The sequence below is a fragment of the Ailuropoda melanoleuca genome, chromosome 5, assembly GCF_002007445.2.
Source record: "Ailuropoda melanoleuca isolate Jingjing chromosome 5, ASM200744v2, whole genome shotgun sequence".
Taxonomy (NCBI): domain Eukaryota; kingdom Metazoa; phylum Chordata; class Mammalia; order Carnivora; family Ursidae; genus Ailuropoda; species Ailuropoda melanoleuca.
Window position 1 is genome coordinate 107449236 of NC_048222.1, and position 19496 is coordinate 107468731.

The window sequence follows — 19496 nt, forward strand, 5'->3', positions numbered from 1 at the left end:
CTGATCTGCTGTTGATTCCCTCTAGTGTATTTTTCATTTAAGTCATTGTATTCTTCAACTCTGGTTGGTTGATTGTTTTTTGTTTGTTTTTTTGTTTTTTTGTTTAATTTTCTATCTGTGTTGAAGTTCTCACTAAGTTCATTCACTCTTGCTTCAAGCCCGGTGAGCATCTTTATGACCATTACTTTGAACTGTTTATCAGGTAGATTGGTTATCTCTGTTTCATTTAGTTCTTTTTTTTGAAGTTTTGTCTTATTCTTTAGTTTGGGGCACATTCCTCTGTCTCATTTTGTTTGACTTTCTTTGTTTATTAGGTGAAACAGCTACCTCCCCCAGTCTTGGAGGAGTGGCCTTGAATAGGAATTTCCCCTGTGTAGACCATGTATGCCTGGCATCTTAGGCTGACTGGCTGGAGCTGGAGCTGGCCCAGGCTGGCAGGTCCCAGGGTGCTCTGGGGGTATCCTGGCAGGGTGGCTAGAGCTAAAGTAGGCTTACATAGCCTGGCGGTGTCCCAGGCTGCTTTGTTCCTGGGCCACCTTGGCGAGACAGCTGGAGCTGTAGTCAGTGCAGGCTGGGGGATCCTGGGGTGCTCCACACCAGAGACATGCTAGCAGGATGGCTGGAGCTGAAGTGGGTATGAGCCAGGATCCTCTGCACAGGGAGCACCCTGGAGGGATAGCTGGCAATGAGGTGAGTGCTTGATGCCGGGGCTGGCGCTGGACAACTGGGATGTGGATGAAGTGGACGTGGACCAGGAGGTCCCAGGTTGCTCCATGCCAGGGTCACCCTGGTGGATGGCTTGAGCTGGGGTGGGCATGGACCAGGGTATTTTGGACAGGGGAGACCCTGGCAGGGTGCCAGACCTACCCTTGTGGGATGGCTGGAGCCGAAGCAGATGTAGGCGACAGGTTTCCCAGTATGTGCCATTCTGGGGCAGCCTTGATGGAGTGGCTAGAGCTGGTGTGGGCTAGAGGCTCAGGGCTTGATGAGGCAGCAGGCTGGCTAGAGCACCTACTCCCTGTTCCTAGCTGTGCTGTCAAGGTGGAAAGGATCTTGCCAGCACCATTGACCCCCCCACCACCCAGAGAGTTACAGAAATTCCCCCACCATTTGGCAAACACTCAAGGTTAGTAAATGGGTTTTCTTCACTTGCATTCTAGTTGCCCTTTAAACTGATGGTATTTTGCTGTGCCCCAGGTCAGGTGAATCTGTACGTGGCCCATCTGTGATTTCCCTCCCTACTGTAGGTTACCACATTGAGGGTGGGGTTCCCATTACTACCATGTCTCCATCTCTCCTGCCATTCTCTGTGTGTCCCTCCAGTGCTTTATTGTGCAAAAGCTGCTCAATCAGCCAGTTCTTCAGGAGGAATTGCTGTATATGTAGATGTAGACTTTGGTGTGTCCATGAGAGGAGGTGAATTCAGGATCTTCCTAAGTTGCCATCAAGTTTGGCTTTTTTAGATTCTACATATAAGTGAGATAATATGGCATTTGTCTTTCTCTGTCTGCCTTGTTTCACTTAGCATAAGCCCTTATAGGCCGTCTGTGTTATTACCAATGGCAAGATCTCCTCCTTTTTAATGGTTGAATAATATCCCTCTGTGTGTATATACACACCACACACACACACACACACATATCTATATAGATAGATAGATAGATGGATGGATAGATCACACATCTTCTATATCTGCCCATCCATTGACAGACACAGGTTGTTTTGATATCTTAGCTATTGTGAAAAATGCTGCAATGCACATGGGGGTGCAGATATCTCTTCCATATCCTATTTTCATTTCCTTTGGATTATATACCCAGGAGTAGAGTTGATGGATCATATGGTAGCTACATTTTTAATGTTATGAGGCACCTCTATCCTATTTACCATAGTGGCTGAACAGCTTCGCATTCCCACCAACAGGTACAAGTGGTCCCTTTTCTTCATAGCCTCGCCAACACTTGTTATCTCTTGCCTTCTTGATGACAGCCATTCTCACAGGTGTGTGTGGTATTATTTCATTGTGGTTTTGATTTGCATATTCCTGATATTCAGTGATGCTGAGCATCTTTTCATATACCTGTTGACCATTTGGATGTCTTTGGAAAAATGTCTGTTAGTTCCTCTGCTCATGTTTTTTTTGTGTGTTTTTAGCTTTTGTTTTTAGTTTTGTTTTAATTGGGTTGGTTTTTTGTTATTGAGATGGATGAGTTCTTTATATATATTTTGGATAGTAACCCCTTCTCTGGTATATGGTTTGTAAATATTTTTCTCCCATTCAGTAGATTACCTTTTCTCTTTTTTCAGTTCTTTCCTTTGCTATGCAGAAACTTTTCAGTTTTATGTAGTCCCACTTGTTGAGTTTTGCTTTTGTTGTTTGTGCATCGCCAAGACTAACATCAGGGAGCTTCTTTCCTGTGTTTTTTTCCTAGGACTTTTATGGTATCAGGTTGTATGTTTAAGTCTTCAATCCATTTCAAGTTAACTTTTGTGTATGGTGTAGGATAGTGGTCCAGTTTTCTCAACACCATTTATTATAGAGACCATCCTTTCCCTATTGAGTGTCCTTGGCTTCCTTTCCAAATACTAGTTGACTGTTAATGTTGGGGTTTACTTCTGAGGTCCCTGTTCCATTGTTCTGTGTCTATTTTTATAACAGCCATATATTTAAATTTCTATGTAGTTCTGTAGTATAGTTTGAAATCAGGAAGTATAACACTTCCAGATTTCTTCTTTCTCATGATTGCTTTGGCTATTCAAAATCTTACAGATTCATACAAATTTGGGGATTTTTTTAAAGTTTAAAAAATGCTGTTAAGATTTTGATAGCAATTGTGTTGAATCTAGAAATGGCTTTGAGTAGTAAGGACATTTTAATAATGTTGAGTCTTCTGACCCATGGACACAGGATATCTTTCCATTTGTATCTTCTTCAGTTACTTTCATCAATGTCTTACAGTTTTCATTGTACAGATCTTTCATTTCCTTGGTTAAATTCAGTCCTAATTATTTTATTGTTTGAATGCTATCGTGAATGGGAAAGTTTTGTTTATTTTTTTCAAATGTTTTGTTGTTAGTGTGTAGAAATGCAACTAATTTCTATACGTTGATTTTTATCTCCTGCAACTTTACTGAAATCATTGATTCGGTTTGTGGTTGAGTCTTTAGGGTTTTCTCTATACAAGATCATATCATCTGCAAATAACAATTTTACTTCTTTTCTCGGATTTGGATGCCTTTTATTTCTTTGTCTCTCCTAATTGCTATAGCCAGGACTTTCAGTACTATGTTGAATAAGAGAGGACATTATCGTCTTATTCCTCATCTTATGGGAAAAGCTTTCAGTTTTTCATTATTGAATATGTTAGCTGTGGATTTATCATATGTGGCCTTTATTATGTTGAGGTATATTCCTTATATAACCAATTTGTTGAGGGTTTTATCATGAAAGTGTGTTGTATTTTGTCAAATGCTTATTCTGCAGCTAGTTAAATGGTCATGATTTTTATTTTTCTATTAATGTAGTATATCATCTATCGATGCATGTATATTGAACTATCCTTGCATTCCTAGAATAAATCCCACTTGGTCATGGTGTGCAATCCTTTTAATGCATTGCTGAATTAAGCTTGCTTTAATCTTGTTGAGAATTTTGTATCTATATGCATTAGGGATATTAGTCTATAGTTTTCTTGTAGTGTCCTTATCGGGCTTTAGTATCAGGGTAATGCTCTCATAAAATGAGTTTAGAAGTGTTCCTTCTTCTTCAGTATGGAAGAGCTTGAGGAGGGTTAAGACATGTTGACATTAATTCTTTAAATGTCTGGCAGAATTCATCAGTGAAGACATTTGTTCCTGGAGTTTTCAGTGTTTGGAGCCTTTTAATTACTGATTAAAGCACCTTATGTAATATTGGTCTATTCATATTTTCTGTTTCTTTCTCATTCATTCCTGGCAGGTTGTAGGTTTCCAAGAATTTATCATTTCTTCCAGATTATCCAATTTGCTAGTATATAATTTATTCATAGTAGTTTTTTATGATCCTTTGTATTTCCGTAGTATCACTTGTAATGTCACCGCTTCCATTTCTGATTTTATTTATTTGAGTCCTCTTTTTGTCCTTTTAGTCTAGCTAGAGGTTTGTTGATTTTATCTTTTTGAAAAACCAGCTTTTAGTTTCACTGATATTTTTTTCTATTATTTTTCTGGTCTCTATTTCACTTATTTCCATGCTAATCTTTGTTATTTATTTCCTCTTGCTGACTTGGGGCTTAGTTTGTTCTTCTTTTTCTAGAAAAAGAAGATATAGAGTGAGGTTGTTTGAGATCCCTTTATCTTAATATATGCATTTATTACCATAAACTTCCCTCTCAGAACTGATTTAGCAGCATCCCATAGGTTTTGGTACATTGTGTTTTGTTTTCATTTGTTTTGAAATATTTTATTTCCTTTTGATTTCTTCTTTGACCCATTGGTTGTTCAAAAGTATGTTATTTATTTTTCATGTACTTGTAGCTTTTCACATATTTTAGCTTTCCTCTTGTTGTTCTGGTTTCATACCATCATAGAAAGAATACTTGGTATGATTTCAGTCATCTTAAATTCACAAGACTTGACTTGTGTTCTGTCATGTGGCCTATCCTGAAGAATGTTCCACGTGCATGTGAGAAAAATGTGTATTCTTCTGTTGGATGGAATATTCTACAAATCTTTGTTAGATCCATTTGGCCTAATGTATGACTTAAGCCCAACGTTTACTTGTTGGTTTTTTGTCTAGATGATCTGTCTATTGCTGAAATTGGAGTATTAGAACTCCCCTACTATTACTGTATTGTTGTCTGTTTCTTCCTTCATTATTTAGGTGTTCCAATATTGGGTGTGTATGTGTGTATGACTGTTATATCTTCTTGATGAATTGACCCCTTTATCATTATATATTGACATTCGTCTCTTGTTACCATTTTGGCTTCAAGTCTGTTTTGTCTAATGTAAGTATAGCTACCCTTACTTTATTTTGATTTTTCACTGGCATGGAATATCTTTTTCTATCTCTTCACTCTGTGCTTATGTGTGTCCTTAAAGCCAAAGTGAGTCTCTTGTAGGCAGCATATAATTGTGTCATTTTCTATTCATCCAGCCACTATGCCTTCTGATTGGTTAATTCAATCCATTTACATTTAGAATTCTTATTGCTATGTAAGATCTTATAATGCCATCTTACTGTTCTCTGATTATTTGGTATTTGCATTTCTATTTCTGCCTAACTTGGTAAATTAATGATTATCTGTGGTAGTATGTTCTGCTTCCCCCTTTTCTATCTGTGGTGCATCTACTCTAGGTTTTTGCTTTGTGGTTACTATGAGGCGTACATAAGACATCTCATAGATAAAACAGGTCATTTTAAGCTAACAGCAACTTAACTTCAGTTGTCTATAAATGCTTCACCCTTTACTCCCCCTTGTATAGTTCTAATGTCATTATTTACCTCTTTTTATCTTGTATATTTATATAACATAAAATTATAGTAGCTCTAATTATTTTTAGTACTTTTTTCCTTTGACATTTATACTGTACTGTAACATACCATCTGAAGTCTATTTACCTTTACCAGTGTTTATACTTTTGTGTATTTTCATGTTGCTGATTATTATCAGTTTATTTTAGCCTGAAGAACTTTCAGCATTTCTTACAAAGCAGGGTTAGTGGCGAAGAACTCCTTCAGCTTTTGTTTGTCTAGGAAAGTCTTTATTTCCCCTTCATATCTGAAGGATAACTATGCTGGATATAGTACTGTTGGCTGACAATTTTTTTTCTTTCAATACCATGAATATGTCATTCCCTTCTCATCTGGCCTGTAGTGTTTCTGTTGAGAAATCTGACAGCCTAATGGTGGTTCCTTTGTAGGTTACAATATTTTTACCCTGGATACTTTTAGAATTCTTTAATCTTTAATTTTTTTTTATAGTTTCATTATAATGTGTCTTGAAGAAGGTCTTTTTGCATTGAGATAACAGGGTGATCTTCAGTAACTCTGTGAACTTAGATGTCCAGTTCTCTCTGCACATTTGGGAACTTCTCAGCTATTATTTCTTTAAATAAACTTTCTGTCCCCTTCTCCTCTTTTTTCTTTTTGGAATCATAATTATTCTAATATATGTTGTTTTGATGAAATCCCTTAGATTAGATCATGTAGCCTTTCTTCACAGCTTTGCATTCTTTTGTCTTTGTTCTCCTCTAACTTGGTTATTTCAAAATTCTATCTTCTAACTCACTTATTCTGTCTTCCATTTGCCCTACTCTGTTACATTTTTCATTTCATTTATTGATTTCTTCAGCTCCAGAATTTCTGCTTGGTTCCTTTTTATGATTTCTGTCTCTTTGGTAATATCTCATCTTGAACATTTGTGTGTGTGTGAGAGAGAGAGAGAGATTTCAACTATCTTTAGAGTTTTCTGGTAGCTCATTGAGTTTCTTCAACACTGATTTTGAATTTTTTATCCAAAACCCCTTGCCTTTGAGCTCTGTTATTGGAGAATTATTATTTTTTGGTAATGACATGTTTCCTTGATTTTTCCTGTTCTTTGTAGTTTTGCATGGCTGCTTTCACATTTGAAGTAGCAGCCACCTCCTTAAATCTTTGATTGTTACTTTCAAGTTGGGTATTTTGTTCATTAGTGCTATTTCCATCTAGGGTTTTCTCTGCCTTTGTATGGGTACACCTGTTCCACTCTTCTTGCTCCCTCTTGTGGCAAAATTCTTAAGCTTTTACATCTTTGGTTCCTAAAACTCACCAGGCTGGCTATTTGGAAACCTTTCTTTTATTTTCCAGAAGACGGTGCTATAGCTCAAGATTGTGGTTTCTCCCTTGTCCACAGACTCCGGCCTGTTTTTTGAGCACACTAGTAAGGTGCTTGCTCCTGCCACCACACTTGGGAGTGTGCACAAGTAGCCACCCGTAAGAGTGGAGGGAGGTATAGCCCTTGGGGCATTAGAGTTGCCCACAGGCCCCATGGGAAGATCTTCAGGTGTAGTACTCCCAGGGGCTCATGAGTGGACTTCCCTCTGAGTACAGTCAGCAGGCCCTGGGTCCCTTTAATGTCCTTTGGTACTCTTATCTCCTCTTTCCTCCCAGTCATGTAGACCCTACCTAAGTTCTGTAGGTGCTGCTGGAGAGAAACAGGTTTCTCTCCAGCAGCATTCCACACCACGGGGGTAGCTGGACACTCACTCACTGCTCTTCTTTTCCTCTATGAGAGAGATCACTACCACCTGCTAGTTCACCCCAGTGCAGTGTTGCTTTGGGGGGGTGAGAACAGCATTGGTAAAGTTCTTTTTACCATCTCTGCTGTGTCCAAAAGTTGCTCCATTAGCATGCTGGAATCTCTCTTTGTAAGGGCTAAGCTTTGGCAGTTTCTCTGTTGTCTGTGGGTATCAGTCCAGGTCAGCACTCTTTAGGTTTTTCCTGACTATGGCAAGAGAGGTTGGGGTAGGGTTACTGCCCCACTGGTTCCACAGCCTGTGCCCATAACCAGATGCACAGGTGAGCCAGACTCCTCCTGGGTTCCCTGGCATGTGGTGCCAGATCCTGCAGCTCCCACAAAGGCCCTTTTGTCCGTGGGTAGATGACTAATTCTTCATTGAAAAAGAGTGACAAAAAGAAGGAATGCCTTCCACCACTGTGTGCTGATGTCACCCCTTAATGGTATCTTCTGGATCCTCTCTCTCTTTGTCACATCTAGAGGCCTTCAGGACTGCTCCCAAATGCAGCCAGTAGGCAGGCCCTCCAAGAGTACTCAGCAGAGTAGTGGCATTGTGGGGCTTGGGTTTTCAAAGGGAATCCACAAGTAAATAGTAGTATAACTGCATTGTTAAAGGTTATATTGTCTTCTGGGTATAGAAGCTAATGCTACTAAATTTGGGTTGCTATTGCTACTCTTGTACCCTGTTACCATCATGTTTCACTGAGGCATCACCAGGCAGAGAGAAACAGCCCTGCATTGCCACAGGGTGCCCACCTGTGCTTGTGCAGCTGTCTTCTATGCTGACTTGTGCTAGGTGGAGCTTGGGGTTTGGAATGAAGGCCAGACTCCTTATACAGTCACTGAGCAGCCTTTTCCAGTATTCACAAAGCTGTTGCAGGAATACCTGGAGTAAACGGTTGCTGGCCATTTCTATTAGTGTCACAGCATTTAGAGTTGAAGCTGTGTATCTTTTGCAGGTAACTCTGTTAATATAGCTGGCTAAAATTCTTTAACATCCCCTCTCCCCCAGGCTCATTTCAGGCTAGAAATCCTAATTGGGGGGAATGTTCTGGATCCTAATTGGGAGGAATGTTCTGGAGTCAGCAGATAACTTACAAGAAATGAACATGCTGTTGAAAATATGTGGGACCCTAATTCAGAGAGGCTGTTATCACTCAAGTGTTCCCGTCACCACCTAGTGACTGTGTGACCTTAGAACAGGGTGCCAGACCCTCCCTGCATGGTGCCCTGAGAGGCCATTCGTTGCTTGTGGTAGGAGCGGCCATGCCGCTGGCGATGACTTGGTGGGGGATAGGGCACTCCTGGAGCCTTATGGCTCATGTTTGGTGCAAATAAAGTGCCATCAGTTGCCTTGAGACCTTGCCAGGCTCCTCTGCCACCCTGATCACTGTGGCCTTTCAGGTGGGAGAAATCATGCCGGGCATCTAGCTAAACTTCTGTGATCCAACAGATTTTGAGCAGAAAGAAGAGTCTGTGCACAGGACTTTCTCTGATTCCTAATAATGTGAGATTCATTTCTGATTACAATGAGGGTTCTTGGCTCTCCCTCTAGCCTGGTATTTACCAGGAAAGGCTGGTGGGGATCAATATTAAGGCGTCTGGTCTTTTGTCTCATTGCAGTTATCGCATTCGTGCTGATGGGCCAACAGGGTAGTAGAGCTCCCATCTCTTTAGCTGTGACTCCCCTCCCCACACCTCTAACCCCAGTGAGCAGTGATTGGGGTTCATAGCACCCATGGCGTGGCATACGTGTGAAGTCACATTATAAAACCCAGCATAAACGAGTTGCCCAGAATCACAGGGAAAGATGAAAGGGGGCAGTTTTGAGTACTAATGAAAGAGTTTAGCTTTATGTATTGAGTTCTGCATTATCTGCTTAGTGCCACTAAAATGAAGATACCCATCTAAATTACCCAGTTTTTGTTTTGCTGCATTGATTAAAACTAGCAACACACTGCCCTAAAGAAACACTGTTGAAATAAGTTAATTCTGAGTACTTAAGAGTTTGGACTAGTCAGAGAAACAAGAGCAAGACCCCAGCAATAGGAGCTCTGGTCCCTGTAGCCCTCAGCCCTTCACCCAGGCTGCACAGAAGTCATGGGAGGGGGGCCTCTTCTGGATGCTATGGGGCTGAGTAGGTGGGTGGCTCCTGCCTCCAGGGTGCTTGCAGGCTGCTTAGGGACCTACAAATGGGAAAAGTTACAGCAAGAAGAGATGCAAACCATGGGGAAAAAGAGAAGGTGGTGCCCCCTGGCTCCATTGCTAATTTACAACTTAGACAAAAGGTGGCATCTGTGAGTTGGGTGCAGAGGAAGGTTCCTTCAGGCTGGGGCTCCAGGTAGGCTGGGGCAGGGGTGACTGTAGGGAGTGGGGGGGTCCAGGAAACAAGCAGAAGCAGCCAGCGCTCATCTCATTGGAAAAGAGAGAGTGACACCTCTGAGAAATCGTGCCAGGTGAATAGCCCAGGGAACTGCTGAATTCTCTCTGAAGGTCAGTGAGCCATCCAGGCAGAGCTGTGCCTAAATAATTTCATTTTAAAGGTGGCTTTGGAGAAGGTCTGCCCTCCCCCGCCCCCATGGTGCGCCAGAATGCTAGCAGGCAGTGGTGAACTGCGCTCTGGCTTCGTAGTGGGAATAGTGGTTTGGCGTTCAGACTGGAAACTGTTCATTAGAGATACGCAGCCACCACCCAGCGCCGCCTTCCAAGCGATGACTGGCCTGTCCCACCCCCACCAACACGCTCTACCTGGGACAGTGCACGGTGTCTGGGGCACAGGCACGGTACTTGTTTGTACCCTTGTTGCCTGGCTCCTCTGGGCTCGGGCAGGGGCCCCGCCTGCCGTCTTCCTCGGTGCACACCCCTGCACTGCACCCGGGTGACACCTTAGGGGATGCCTGCGTATGTGAACAGCACGACCGTTAGACGCTTCGCGGTGACACGGCAGTTTGGCTCGTGAACCGGTGTCCATTCTGACTGCTCAACATCCCTGCCCACCTAGTTGTTCAGTATGTGACCCTTGCTCTGCTGCCAGAGCCTGGTCCCTGCTTCCTCATGCCCTGAGCACCTGCAGCTTCACCCTTCCTGTGTCTCGTGTTTTCTGACCCGTGTGGTGCCCTCGTGCGGCAGCAGCCCACCTCAGACATGTGCGAAGGGCCAGCGATCTGTGCGTCTGGTCCCGAAGGCCCTAAGCCACTGGCTACAGCAAGCCAAGGCTGGTGAGGGCAGTGCAAGGGTCCTCGGTGGGCAGAACCTGCATCCTGGACCAGAGTAGCCCCTATTCTCCCTGCCCAGTGACCAGGGCTACCTGGCTTTGGTTCTCCTAAATAATCCTTCGCCTCACCAGCCACGGGGTTGAGGCCTGCAGAGGTTTTCAGCCTTGTCCCAGGGAAGGGTGGGCCAGGCAGACACCTGAAGCAGCCAGCACTTTCTGGTAGCTGCTTGAGTGCCCCCTGGGCTCCCAGCCTGTCGGCATCTTGGCCACCTCAACAGGAGTGAGCCCTTTCCTGAGAGTGGTTGGTGGTGATGGAGTCCCTCATCCCCAGGTGTTCACAGGGCCAAATGTCCGGTCCCAGGCTGCCAGGCCTACCATACATGCCCCAGGAAAGCCCTCGTCCCTCTGCAGCCAGCCAAGGCATTTACTGTAAACAGCAGCCCGGGGTGTCTGCTCATGACCGGAAAGGAACTGCTTTCTCAGTCTGTGGAACATGGAGCAGAGGTGGGTGTGAGACGCCAGCCCCAGGTTAATATGCATGTTAGTGAGTAGAGTCTGGGACACCTGAACTCAGCCAACCTGTCAGGGAACACAGCTGAGCCCTTGGCTCTTGTCTCTCTCCTCAGCCCTCCTAGGTGACGCTCATGGAGGTGTTAAAGGTTGGTGCAGAGGCCATGAGCAGGCCTGGGACCTGTCCCCACGCACAGGCTCCCACTGGTGCTCCTGTGTGTGCCGCCTCTTGCTCAAGACCTGATTTACTCTGCTTCTTCTCTCTCCTCACGTGCATGAACTGGCATGTTTACAAACATAAACCCTAAGTGGCCCTAGCCCTGCCGGGTAACTTGTGTCAGACGCCAGCTGGTCAGGTGACAGGTGACAGGCGCCGCACTGAACCCTCTGAGTGACCCCACACGTGCCCCGACAGCTGTACAGCTCCGCTCCATCTCCTTCAGCTCGTAAGCCAGAGCCACATCGTCGCTCTGACCACCCTTCTGAAAATAGCACCTCCTCTGTCCCTGTCCCTTCTTGTGCTGTTGGCACCTGACTGTGTTCATTGCTTCCTCTCAGTAGAGCAGAACGTAGGTACCCTGAGAACAAGGCTTTGTTGGGTTTGTCATGGTTTCCCAGCTCCTGGCCCAGAGCAGGTGCTCCAGAATTGGGTGGATAGACCCAGAGGATGAGTTGTGGATAAGGACCTCCGCCCTCCCTCAGCGCCCTGCGGCCCAAGGACAGGGAGCCTTCATCTCTGGACGTGAATTAGGGCCAACCCCACAGAAGTACAAGATGTGGCAGCCAAGCAGAGTGGGGGTTGATGTTGCCTAGAAACCGAGATGTACCCCTCAGGTTAAAATTTTATTTAGGTATAGTTGACACACAATATTAACATTAGTTTCAGGTGTGCAACATAGTGACTCAGCAGGTCTGCAGCTCCCATCTGTCACCCTACAGCGCTCTGTGGACTGTACTCTCTGTGCTGCACCTTTCATCCCCATGACTTCATCCCATAGCTGGAAGCCTGTACCCCACCCCTCTTCATTTTGCCCATCTCTCCACCTCCCTCCCCTCTGGCAGCCACTGGTTGTCTGTATTTATGGTTCTGTTTCTGCTCTTTGTTCTTTAGATTCCACATAGGAGTGAAGTCAGAATGGTAGCTGTCTTTCTCTGACTGGCTTATTTCACTTAGCATAATACTCTCTGGGTCCATCCATGTTGTTGCAAATGGCCAGATCTTAGTCCTTTTTTTGTGGCTGATATTCCATTGTGTGTGTACACCCCCCCACACACATCTTCTTTATCCATTCATCAGTCGGTGGACACTTGGGTTGCTTCCATATCTTGGCTATTGTAAATAAATAATGCTGCAAAAAACATAGGAGTGAATATATCTTTTTGAATTAGTGCTTTCATTTGGGGGAGGTAAATACCCAGTAATGGAAGTGCTAGATCATATGGCATTTCTGTTTTTAAACTTTTTTGATGAATCTCCATACTGTTCTCCACGGTGGCTGCTCCAGTTTGCGTTCCCACCAGCAGTGCAGGAGGGTTCTTTTTTCGAATCCTCACCACTTGTTATTTCTTGTCTTTTAGATTCTAGCCATTCTGTTCTGACAGGTGTGAGGTGACAGCTCACTGTGTTTTGATCTGCATTTCCCTGATGATCAGGGATGCTGGGCATCTTCTCACGTGTCTGTTGGCCGTCTGGATGTCTTCTTTGAAGAAATGTTTATTCGGGTCTTATGCTCCTTTTTAAATTGGGTTATTTGGTTTTGGGGGGGTGTTGTCAGAGTTCTTTATGTATTTTGGATATTACGCCATTATCCAATCTATCATTTGCAAATATTCAACAGGTTGTCTTTTAGTTTTGTTGATAGTTTCCTTCTCTGTGTGAAAGCTCTTTGTTTTGATGTAGTCCCAAGAGTCTACTTTTGCGTTGTTTCCCTTGCCTTAGGAGACATAGCTAGAAAAATGTTGTGAAGGCCAGTGTCAAAGAGATTACTGCCTGTGTCTTCTAGGAGTTTTCAGGTCCTACATTTAGGTCTTAAATCCATTTTGAGTTCATTTTTGTCTATAGAAGAAGGTGGTCCAGTTTTCCCAGCACCACTTATTGAACAGACTGTGGTTCCGTTATTCTTGCCTCCTTTTTACAGGTTAATTGACCATATTAGCGTGGTTTATTTCTGGGCTCTTTATTCCATTGAGCTATGTGTCTGTTTTTGTGCCAGGAGCATACTGTTTTGATTATTAAAGCTTTGTAGTATATCTTGAAATTCAAAATTGTGATGCCTCCAGCTTTGTTCTTTTTCAGGATTGCTTTGGCTACTTGGGGTCTTTTGTGGTTCCACACAAATTTTAGGATTATTATAGTTCTGTGAAAAATGCCATTGGTATTTTGATAGGGATTGCATTAAATCTATAGATGGCTTTGGGTAGTATAGACATTTTAACAATATTTGTTCTTCCAATCCATGAGCATGAAATATCTTCCCATTTGTTTGGGCCGTCTTCACTTTTTTCATCAGTGTTTTATAGTTTTCAGAATATAGGCTTTCCACCTCCTTGGTTGATTTGATTCCTAGGTTTTTTATTTTTTTGGTATAATTTTATATGGAGGTTCACTTTTTTTTTTAAAGATTTTTATTTGTCAGAGAGGGGGAGCAGCAGGCAGAGGGAGAAGCAGGCTCCCTGCTGAGCAAGGAGCCCAATGAGGGACTCAGTCCCAGGGTCCTGGGATCATAACCTGAGCCGAAGGCCTCCGCTTAACCAACTGAGCCACCCAGGCGTCCCGGAGGTTAACAATTTTTAAAAGGAAAAACCATCCTCTTCTACAGCCCTGCAGGTACCCCACACTGAGGGCCCTTGGGGACAAGGAGGGGGAGAGATCAGAGTGAATGTAAACTTGGTTCTGTGTGCCTGCAGCTGGTGCGTAGAGCTCTGCCATCGCCCACTGAAAGGTGTGCCCTGCCGTCGAAACCACCAACTCATTTGTGGCACCACAGCCAGAGAGTGGGGCCCAGCATGGCTTTTAGCTTTCACGGCCACTAGCTGTGAAATTTTTTAAAATAAATAAATAAATAAATTTGCTTTCTCAATCAGTTCTAAGAACCTCTCTCCTGGAAAGGTGTAACACAAAATTCTCCTGTCCCTCAATTTATAGAAGGGGAGCCCCAAGGACACCAAATTACACAAAGACGACCCAGAACAGACTTTACAAACTGTGTCCCATAGAGAAAAATGATGTTTTATGTTTGAAGGCGTTTGGGACCACTCGGGAAGACGAAATCAGAAGGGTTTTACCAGCAATACTTCTCCACACCTTGATTGAGAACTGGCATCCTCTGTCCCAGTCACTCATCCAGTCCTCCTACACAACCCTGTGAGGCAGACATACCCCACTTGACAGATGTAGAAACAGACAGCATTCACAAGGCAAGCTCGGAAGTGTGAACGTGCCCAGAGTGGACAGTGGCTTGTGCTGTTTTCCACCTTGTTTGGCCCCAACGTTTCACGCGTGAAGAACACTTCTTAAGTTCTCAATCCTTGAAACCTCCTTAGGGAAACGTCCCTCTTCAGCCTGTGGGCTCACACAGGCACAAACAGAAGCACCAGCTATTTTTCCTGATGACATTTTTTTGATTTCTGGTTTGTTGTTAAAGGCCTTTACCTAATGCAGTTATTTACTGTCCTTAAGGTTGCTAATTAGTTAAAAAAATTTTTTTTGAGGGAAAGTTACAGATGTATTTTCACCAGAATCATTTTAAGACTAGAGTGATTTTATGGTATGTATATTGTCTCCTTTAATACAGTGAGAAATGACCAAAACTCATTTTTTCCTACAGCGGGGTGTGCAGTTAATGGTATACTGCATTCCTGGATGGGTCTTTTTGTTAACTTACAGAATTGGGAGTGGTTCAGGTCCCAGGAGGATGGAAAATGTCCTTGGGCCACCAATCAGTCCGAGAGGTTGTCCTTGCTGCTTGTACTCTCTCTCTCCATCAGGCTGAAATAGAAAGTGGTTGAGAATGGATAAGAAGTACACACACACACTGGAATATTTTTCAGCCATGAGAAATATGGAAGTCCCGCCATGTTGGTGATAACATGGATGGAACTTGAGGGCAGTATGCTAAGTGAAGTCAGGAAAGATTATAATCCTGTACAATATCACTCATACATGAAATCTAAAAGCCCAAACTCACAGAAACAGTAGAATGGTGGTAACCAGGGGATGGGGGAAAGGAGGAGATGCTGGTCAAAGGACCCAAACTTCCAGTGCTGAGAGCATAAGTTCTGGGGATGGAATGTACAGCATGGTAATTATAGTTACTACTGTATTTTGTACTTGAAAGTTGCTGAGTAGACCTTAAATAGCCTCACCACAGAAAAAGAAACAGGAATTATATATTGCAAAATGATTAACACCTTTATTATGTCACATAAGTATCTAATCAACCCACTGGACACCTTACACAATGTTACGTATCAGTTATACCTTAATAGAGCTGGGGGTGGCCACAGTTCAGGGTGAGAAGCTGAAGGAGGGAAGAAGGTGGCAGGGCCCACCCGGAACTAGAGGCAGTAGGACACATGACAGCAAAGGTTTGGTGTCCTGCCCCCCACTGTCCTGGGCCTCTGCCAGGCAGGCCCTGGGGCAGGCCCATCGCCAGTGCCCAAAGATACACGTACATGCCTACCCCGCCGAATTCACACATTTACAAGTGAGAATTTGGTGAGAGCAATTCCGCGTCCCAGCCACTCCAAACTCTGACCCCGTTGCCGCTGGTAGAGTCAGTATTCGATAGTTACTCAGCTCTTGGCCGAATCTGTTTTGCATGAAAGGCACCTCCATGACAGGTGATGTGAGCACCCTTTTCCCCCCCACCCAAAACAGACGACTTAGCCAAATCAGGCAGCGTCACAGACGTGCTTCCCTGGTCGGATTTCTGAAGGCTGCTCGAGCTCACGCCAGAGTTAGGACACGGCAGGGAGCAGGGACGGAAAGGAGGCCTCAATGTCATGTCCCGTCTGTGTTGCAGCTGGTGAGCGACTTGCTGGAATTCTGCTTCTACACCTTCCGAGAGTCCCAGGCGCTGAAAGTGGAGTTCCCCGCAATGCTGGTGGAGATCATCAGCGACCAGCTGCCAAAGGTGGAGTCCGGGAACGCCAAGCCCCTTTACTTTCACAGGAAGTGACAGAGGACGTCTCACCAGGAGAGCTTTGCCTTAAGTTTCCCATGCTGTTCTACACCCACGAAGGACCCAAGAAATCTGATTTTTAACATGTGATGGTTGATTCCTATTTGTTCACCAGTTTCTCAAGTTTAAAATCACGTCAAGGGTTTGGAGCCGGGAAAGCAGTGTGACATGGATTTGGCAAGACCTGAGCAGTCGGAAGGACTCTTCCCTCTCCGATCCCCAGCGCTTAGAAACACGTTCCTGTTCCTCTGGATGAAAAGCCATATCTAGTCAATAACTCTCTGATTTTGATATTTTAACAGATGGAAGTTTTAACTATGCCATGTAGTTTCTGGTATCGTTCGCTTGTTTTAAAAGGGTTCAAGGACTAACGAACTTTTTAGAGCTTACCCTTGGTTGCACATAAAACGTATAGTCAATATGGGGCATTAATATTCTTTTGTTATTTAAAAAACACAAAAAAAGAAAAAATATATACAGATTCCTGTTGTGTAGTAACAGAGCACGTGGAGGGGAACAGCAGCCCCTCGGGGGTTCCTGTCCGCCCACGGTCTTCTGCAACACTGGTATACACACCCTTAGCGTCCATTTATTATTTAATTAGAATGGATAAGATGTTAAATGCCTTGGTTTCAATTTCTAGTATCTATTGTGTTGGCTTTACAAATAATTTTTTGCAGTCTTTTGCTGTGCTGTACATTACTGTATGTATAAATTGTGAAGGACCTGAACTAAGGTGTAAGGAACTTTTGTAAATGAGACACATAAAACAAACAAAAAAAAAAAAAAACAAAACTTTAATGGTTGATAGGATGAAGGGGAAAGTATTTTTGAAAGAATTCTATTTTGCTGGAGACTATTTAAGTACTATCTTTGTCTAAACAAGGTAAAAATTTTTTTTGTAAAGTGAAATGTTCTGCATGCATAATGAACCGTTTACAGTGTATTTAAGAAAGGGAAAGCTGTGCCTTTTTTAGCTTCATATCTGATTTACCATTTTACAGTCTCTGTTGTAAATAACCACACTTAAACCTCTTTGGTTGTCTTTAAGCCTTTCTACTTTTTCTGTACTTTTGTTTTGTCTTTGGTCTCCCGCTGGGGGGTGTTCGTGGGATTCGAGCACGTTCTCCAGCTTCTGCTCCATCCTGCGTCCGTTGGGGAGCGATGTGCTGTGGTGTCTGCAGCTCCTCAAAGGTGTCATTTGACAACACAGATGTGAGCCAAGGTCCTGGGAGGGCTGCAGCTCTAGGGGAGCGGCCTCTTCTGCGTTCCTTGTGAAGCGGAGTCTGCTCCAGGAGCGCGGGGCTGGGAATGCGATGGCCCAGAGAGCACAGTCTCATCCTGTTTTAAAAAATCGCATTCTCTCTTTTGGGAAGGCAATGCCAGGTGCACTTTACATCTGTAGAAGGTGCCATGTTCACTTCTGATCTCAGAAAGGGTTTTGCACTCCCGGAACTGGTCATGGGGGCACGTAGGCTGTTGCGGGACGCACTGGGAAGATGCATTTCGGCACAGTTCAGTCAGAATGGCGTGGAGACCGCACGATAATTAGAGGGTTTTTAGATTTTTAAAAGGTAGGTTTTAAAAATTTTATACATAAACAGTTTTGGAAAAAAAAAACTACAGATCATATAAGCAAGACAGTGGCACTAAAATTTTTAATTCATTAATCTGTTTGGCACTGATGCAATTTATGGCTTTTCTCTTGCCCCAAATCACAAACCTATCTATCTATCTATCTTTGGGGAAACTTAACAATATGATTGCACTAAATAAACGACTTTGACTAGAGGCCAAATTAATCTTTTAAAAGTGATGATGATAATCATCAGGTACTCAGTGAAATCGCATTATTTTCCAGAACCTACAAGCTGTCGCTGGAGAAGCCCAAGGCCAGGAGAAGGCAGCGTTGGGATCCACACTTTTCTCCAGGGTTCACCATGCAGGCAACATTACCTTGTCTTTCAGAAGACACCTGCCTTATGCAAGGGGGAACCTGTGAAAGCTGCGTTCAGAGGGAGGAGTTTTTCTTACATAATTTGCAATTTCAGTAATTTAATTTATAGGCAGATCTTTAAATACAGTCAACTTGCACAGCAATATGAAAGCCACACTTGGAAGGTGATAAATACACAGCATGCAGACTGGGAGTTTCTAGAAAAGAAATGGCTTACGAGAGCAGCTTTTAGCTCAGACTTACGTTTTATGAAATTGGAATTTCAGCGTAACCAGGTTTGGGATCGAGACAGTCTGCATCAGCTTTTTGTATTAACAAAGTTACTGGCTCTTTATGTGTCTCCAGGTAACTTTGCTTGATTAAACAGCAAAGCCATATTCTAAATTCACTGTTGAATGCCTGTCCCAGTCCAAATTGTCTGCTCTTATTTTTGTACCATATTGCTCTTAAAAATCTTGGTTTGGTACAATTCATATTTCACCAAAACTTCTTCATATAATTAAAAAACACTAAATTAGTTTAAAATGAAGCAATTTATATCTTTATGCAAAAACATATGTCTGTCTTTGCAAAGGACTGTAAGCAGATTACAATAAATCCTTTACTTTAATCACCTGTTGTTTTGGAAGCATTTCATTTGGCTGTCTGTGGGAACACCCGGACTTTGTGGCCCTCTGCCTCTTGAGAACATGCGCTTCTGTCTACATCCAAGACAGAGTGACTAACATTTTCCCCCGCGTTCGAGCCCCCTTTAGCCACATGTTAATTATACTCTTTTGGGACTAATTTGATGCCTTGTTTCTTACTGCTAATAATAATGCAGGTCGCTAAAACAACCTGTAACAGTTTAACAAGAACTGCCCGCCACATAGCTGCTGAACGCTGTGTGCACATTGCCTCCTTTCTCTCTACAGCCGCAGGGAAGCTTGATCATTTGTCAGGCTTTGAGACTGACCTGAGTAGACCAGATGCCCCTTCTGACTCCAGAGTTCTTCCTCCACACAGTCCTCTCTTGCTCCTTCACCCTGGGTCCTCTTGGGCCGACGAGAGACTCCGCTCCCCACTGGCTCTAAGGCTTCTCACACTCTGCTCCCCTTGATTTCACTCACTAATATGGACCACAGGAGAGCAGGAAATAATTATCAGCTCATCTTAAAACTAGAAAACATGTGAAGATAAACTCAAGTACATTTTTAATGTGTCATTTAACTGGTGATCATTTAAACTATTTGTTTCCAGAAAGAGAAGACCAGTTGAGCATTAAACAAATTCAACTTCATTTTAACATAATAGATTTCTGGAACACAACATGGCCATTAAACACGGAATGGGGTGGAATGTTTTAAACTTTAGAGTTGGGTGCACAAATTAGT

General features: G+C 43.4%; 1 protein-coding gene across 1 annotated transcript in view; it reads left to right on the forward strand.

The window, feature by feature from the left end:
• The window catches only part of LOC100475310 (mineralocorticoid receptor), a 154061-nt gene extending 136892 nt beyond the window's left edge, over positions 1-17169 (forward strand). Inside the window, exon 7 of the mRNA XM_034661736.1 lies at positions 16008-17169. Coding sequence (XP_034517627.1) covers positions 16008-16163 — 156 coding nt within the window. The 3' untranslated portion in view covers positions 16164-17169. The remainder of the gene's footprint in view (positions 1-16007) is intronic.
• Positions 17170-19496: the final 2327 nt, after the last annotated feature.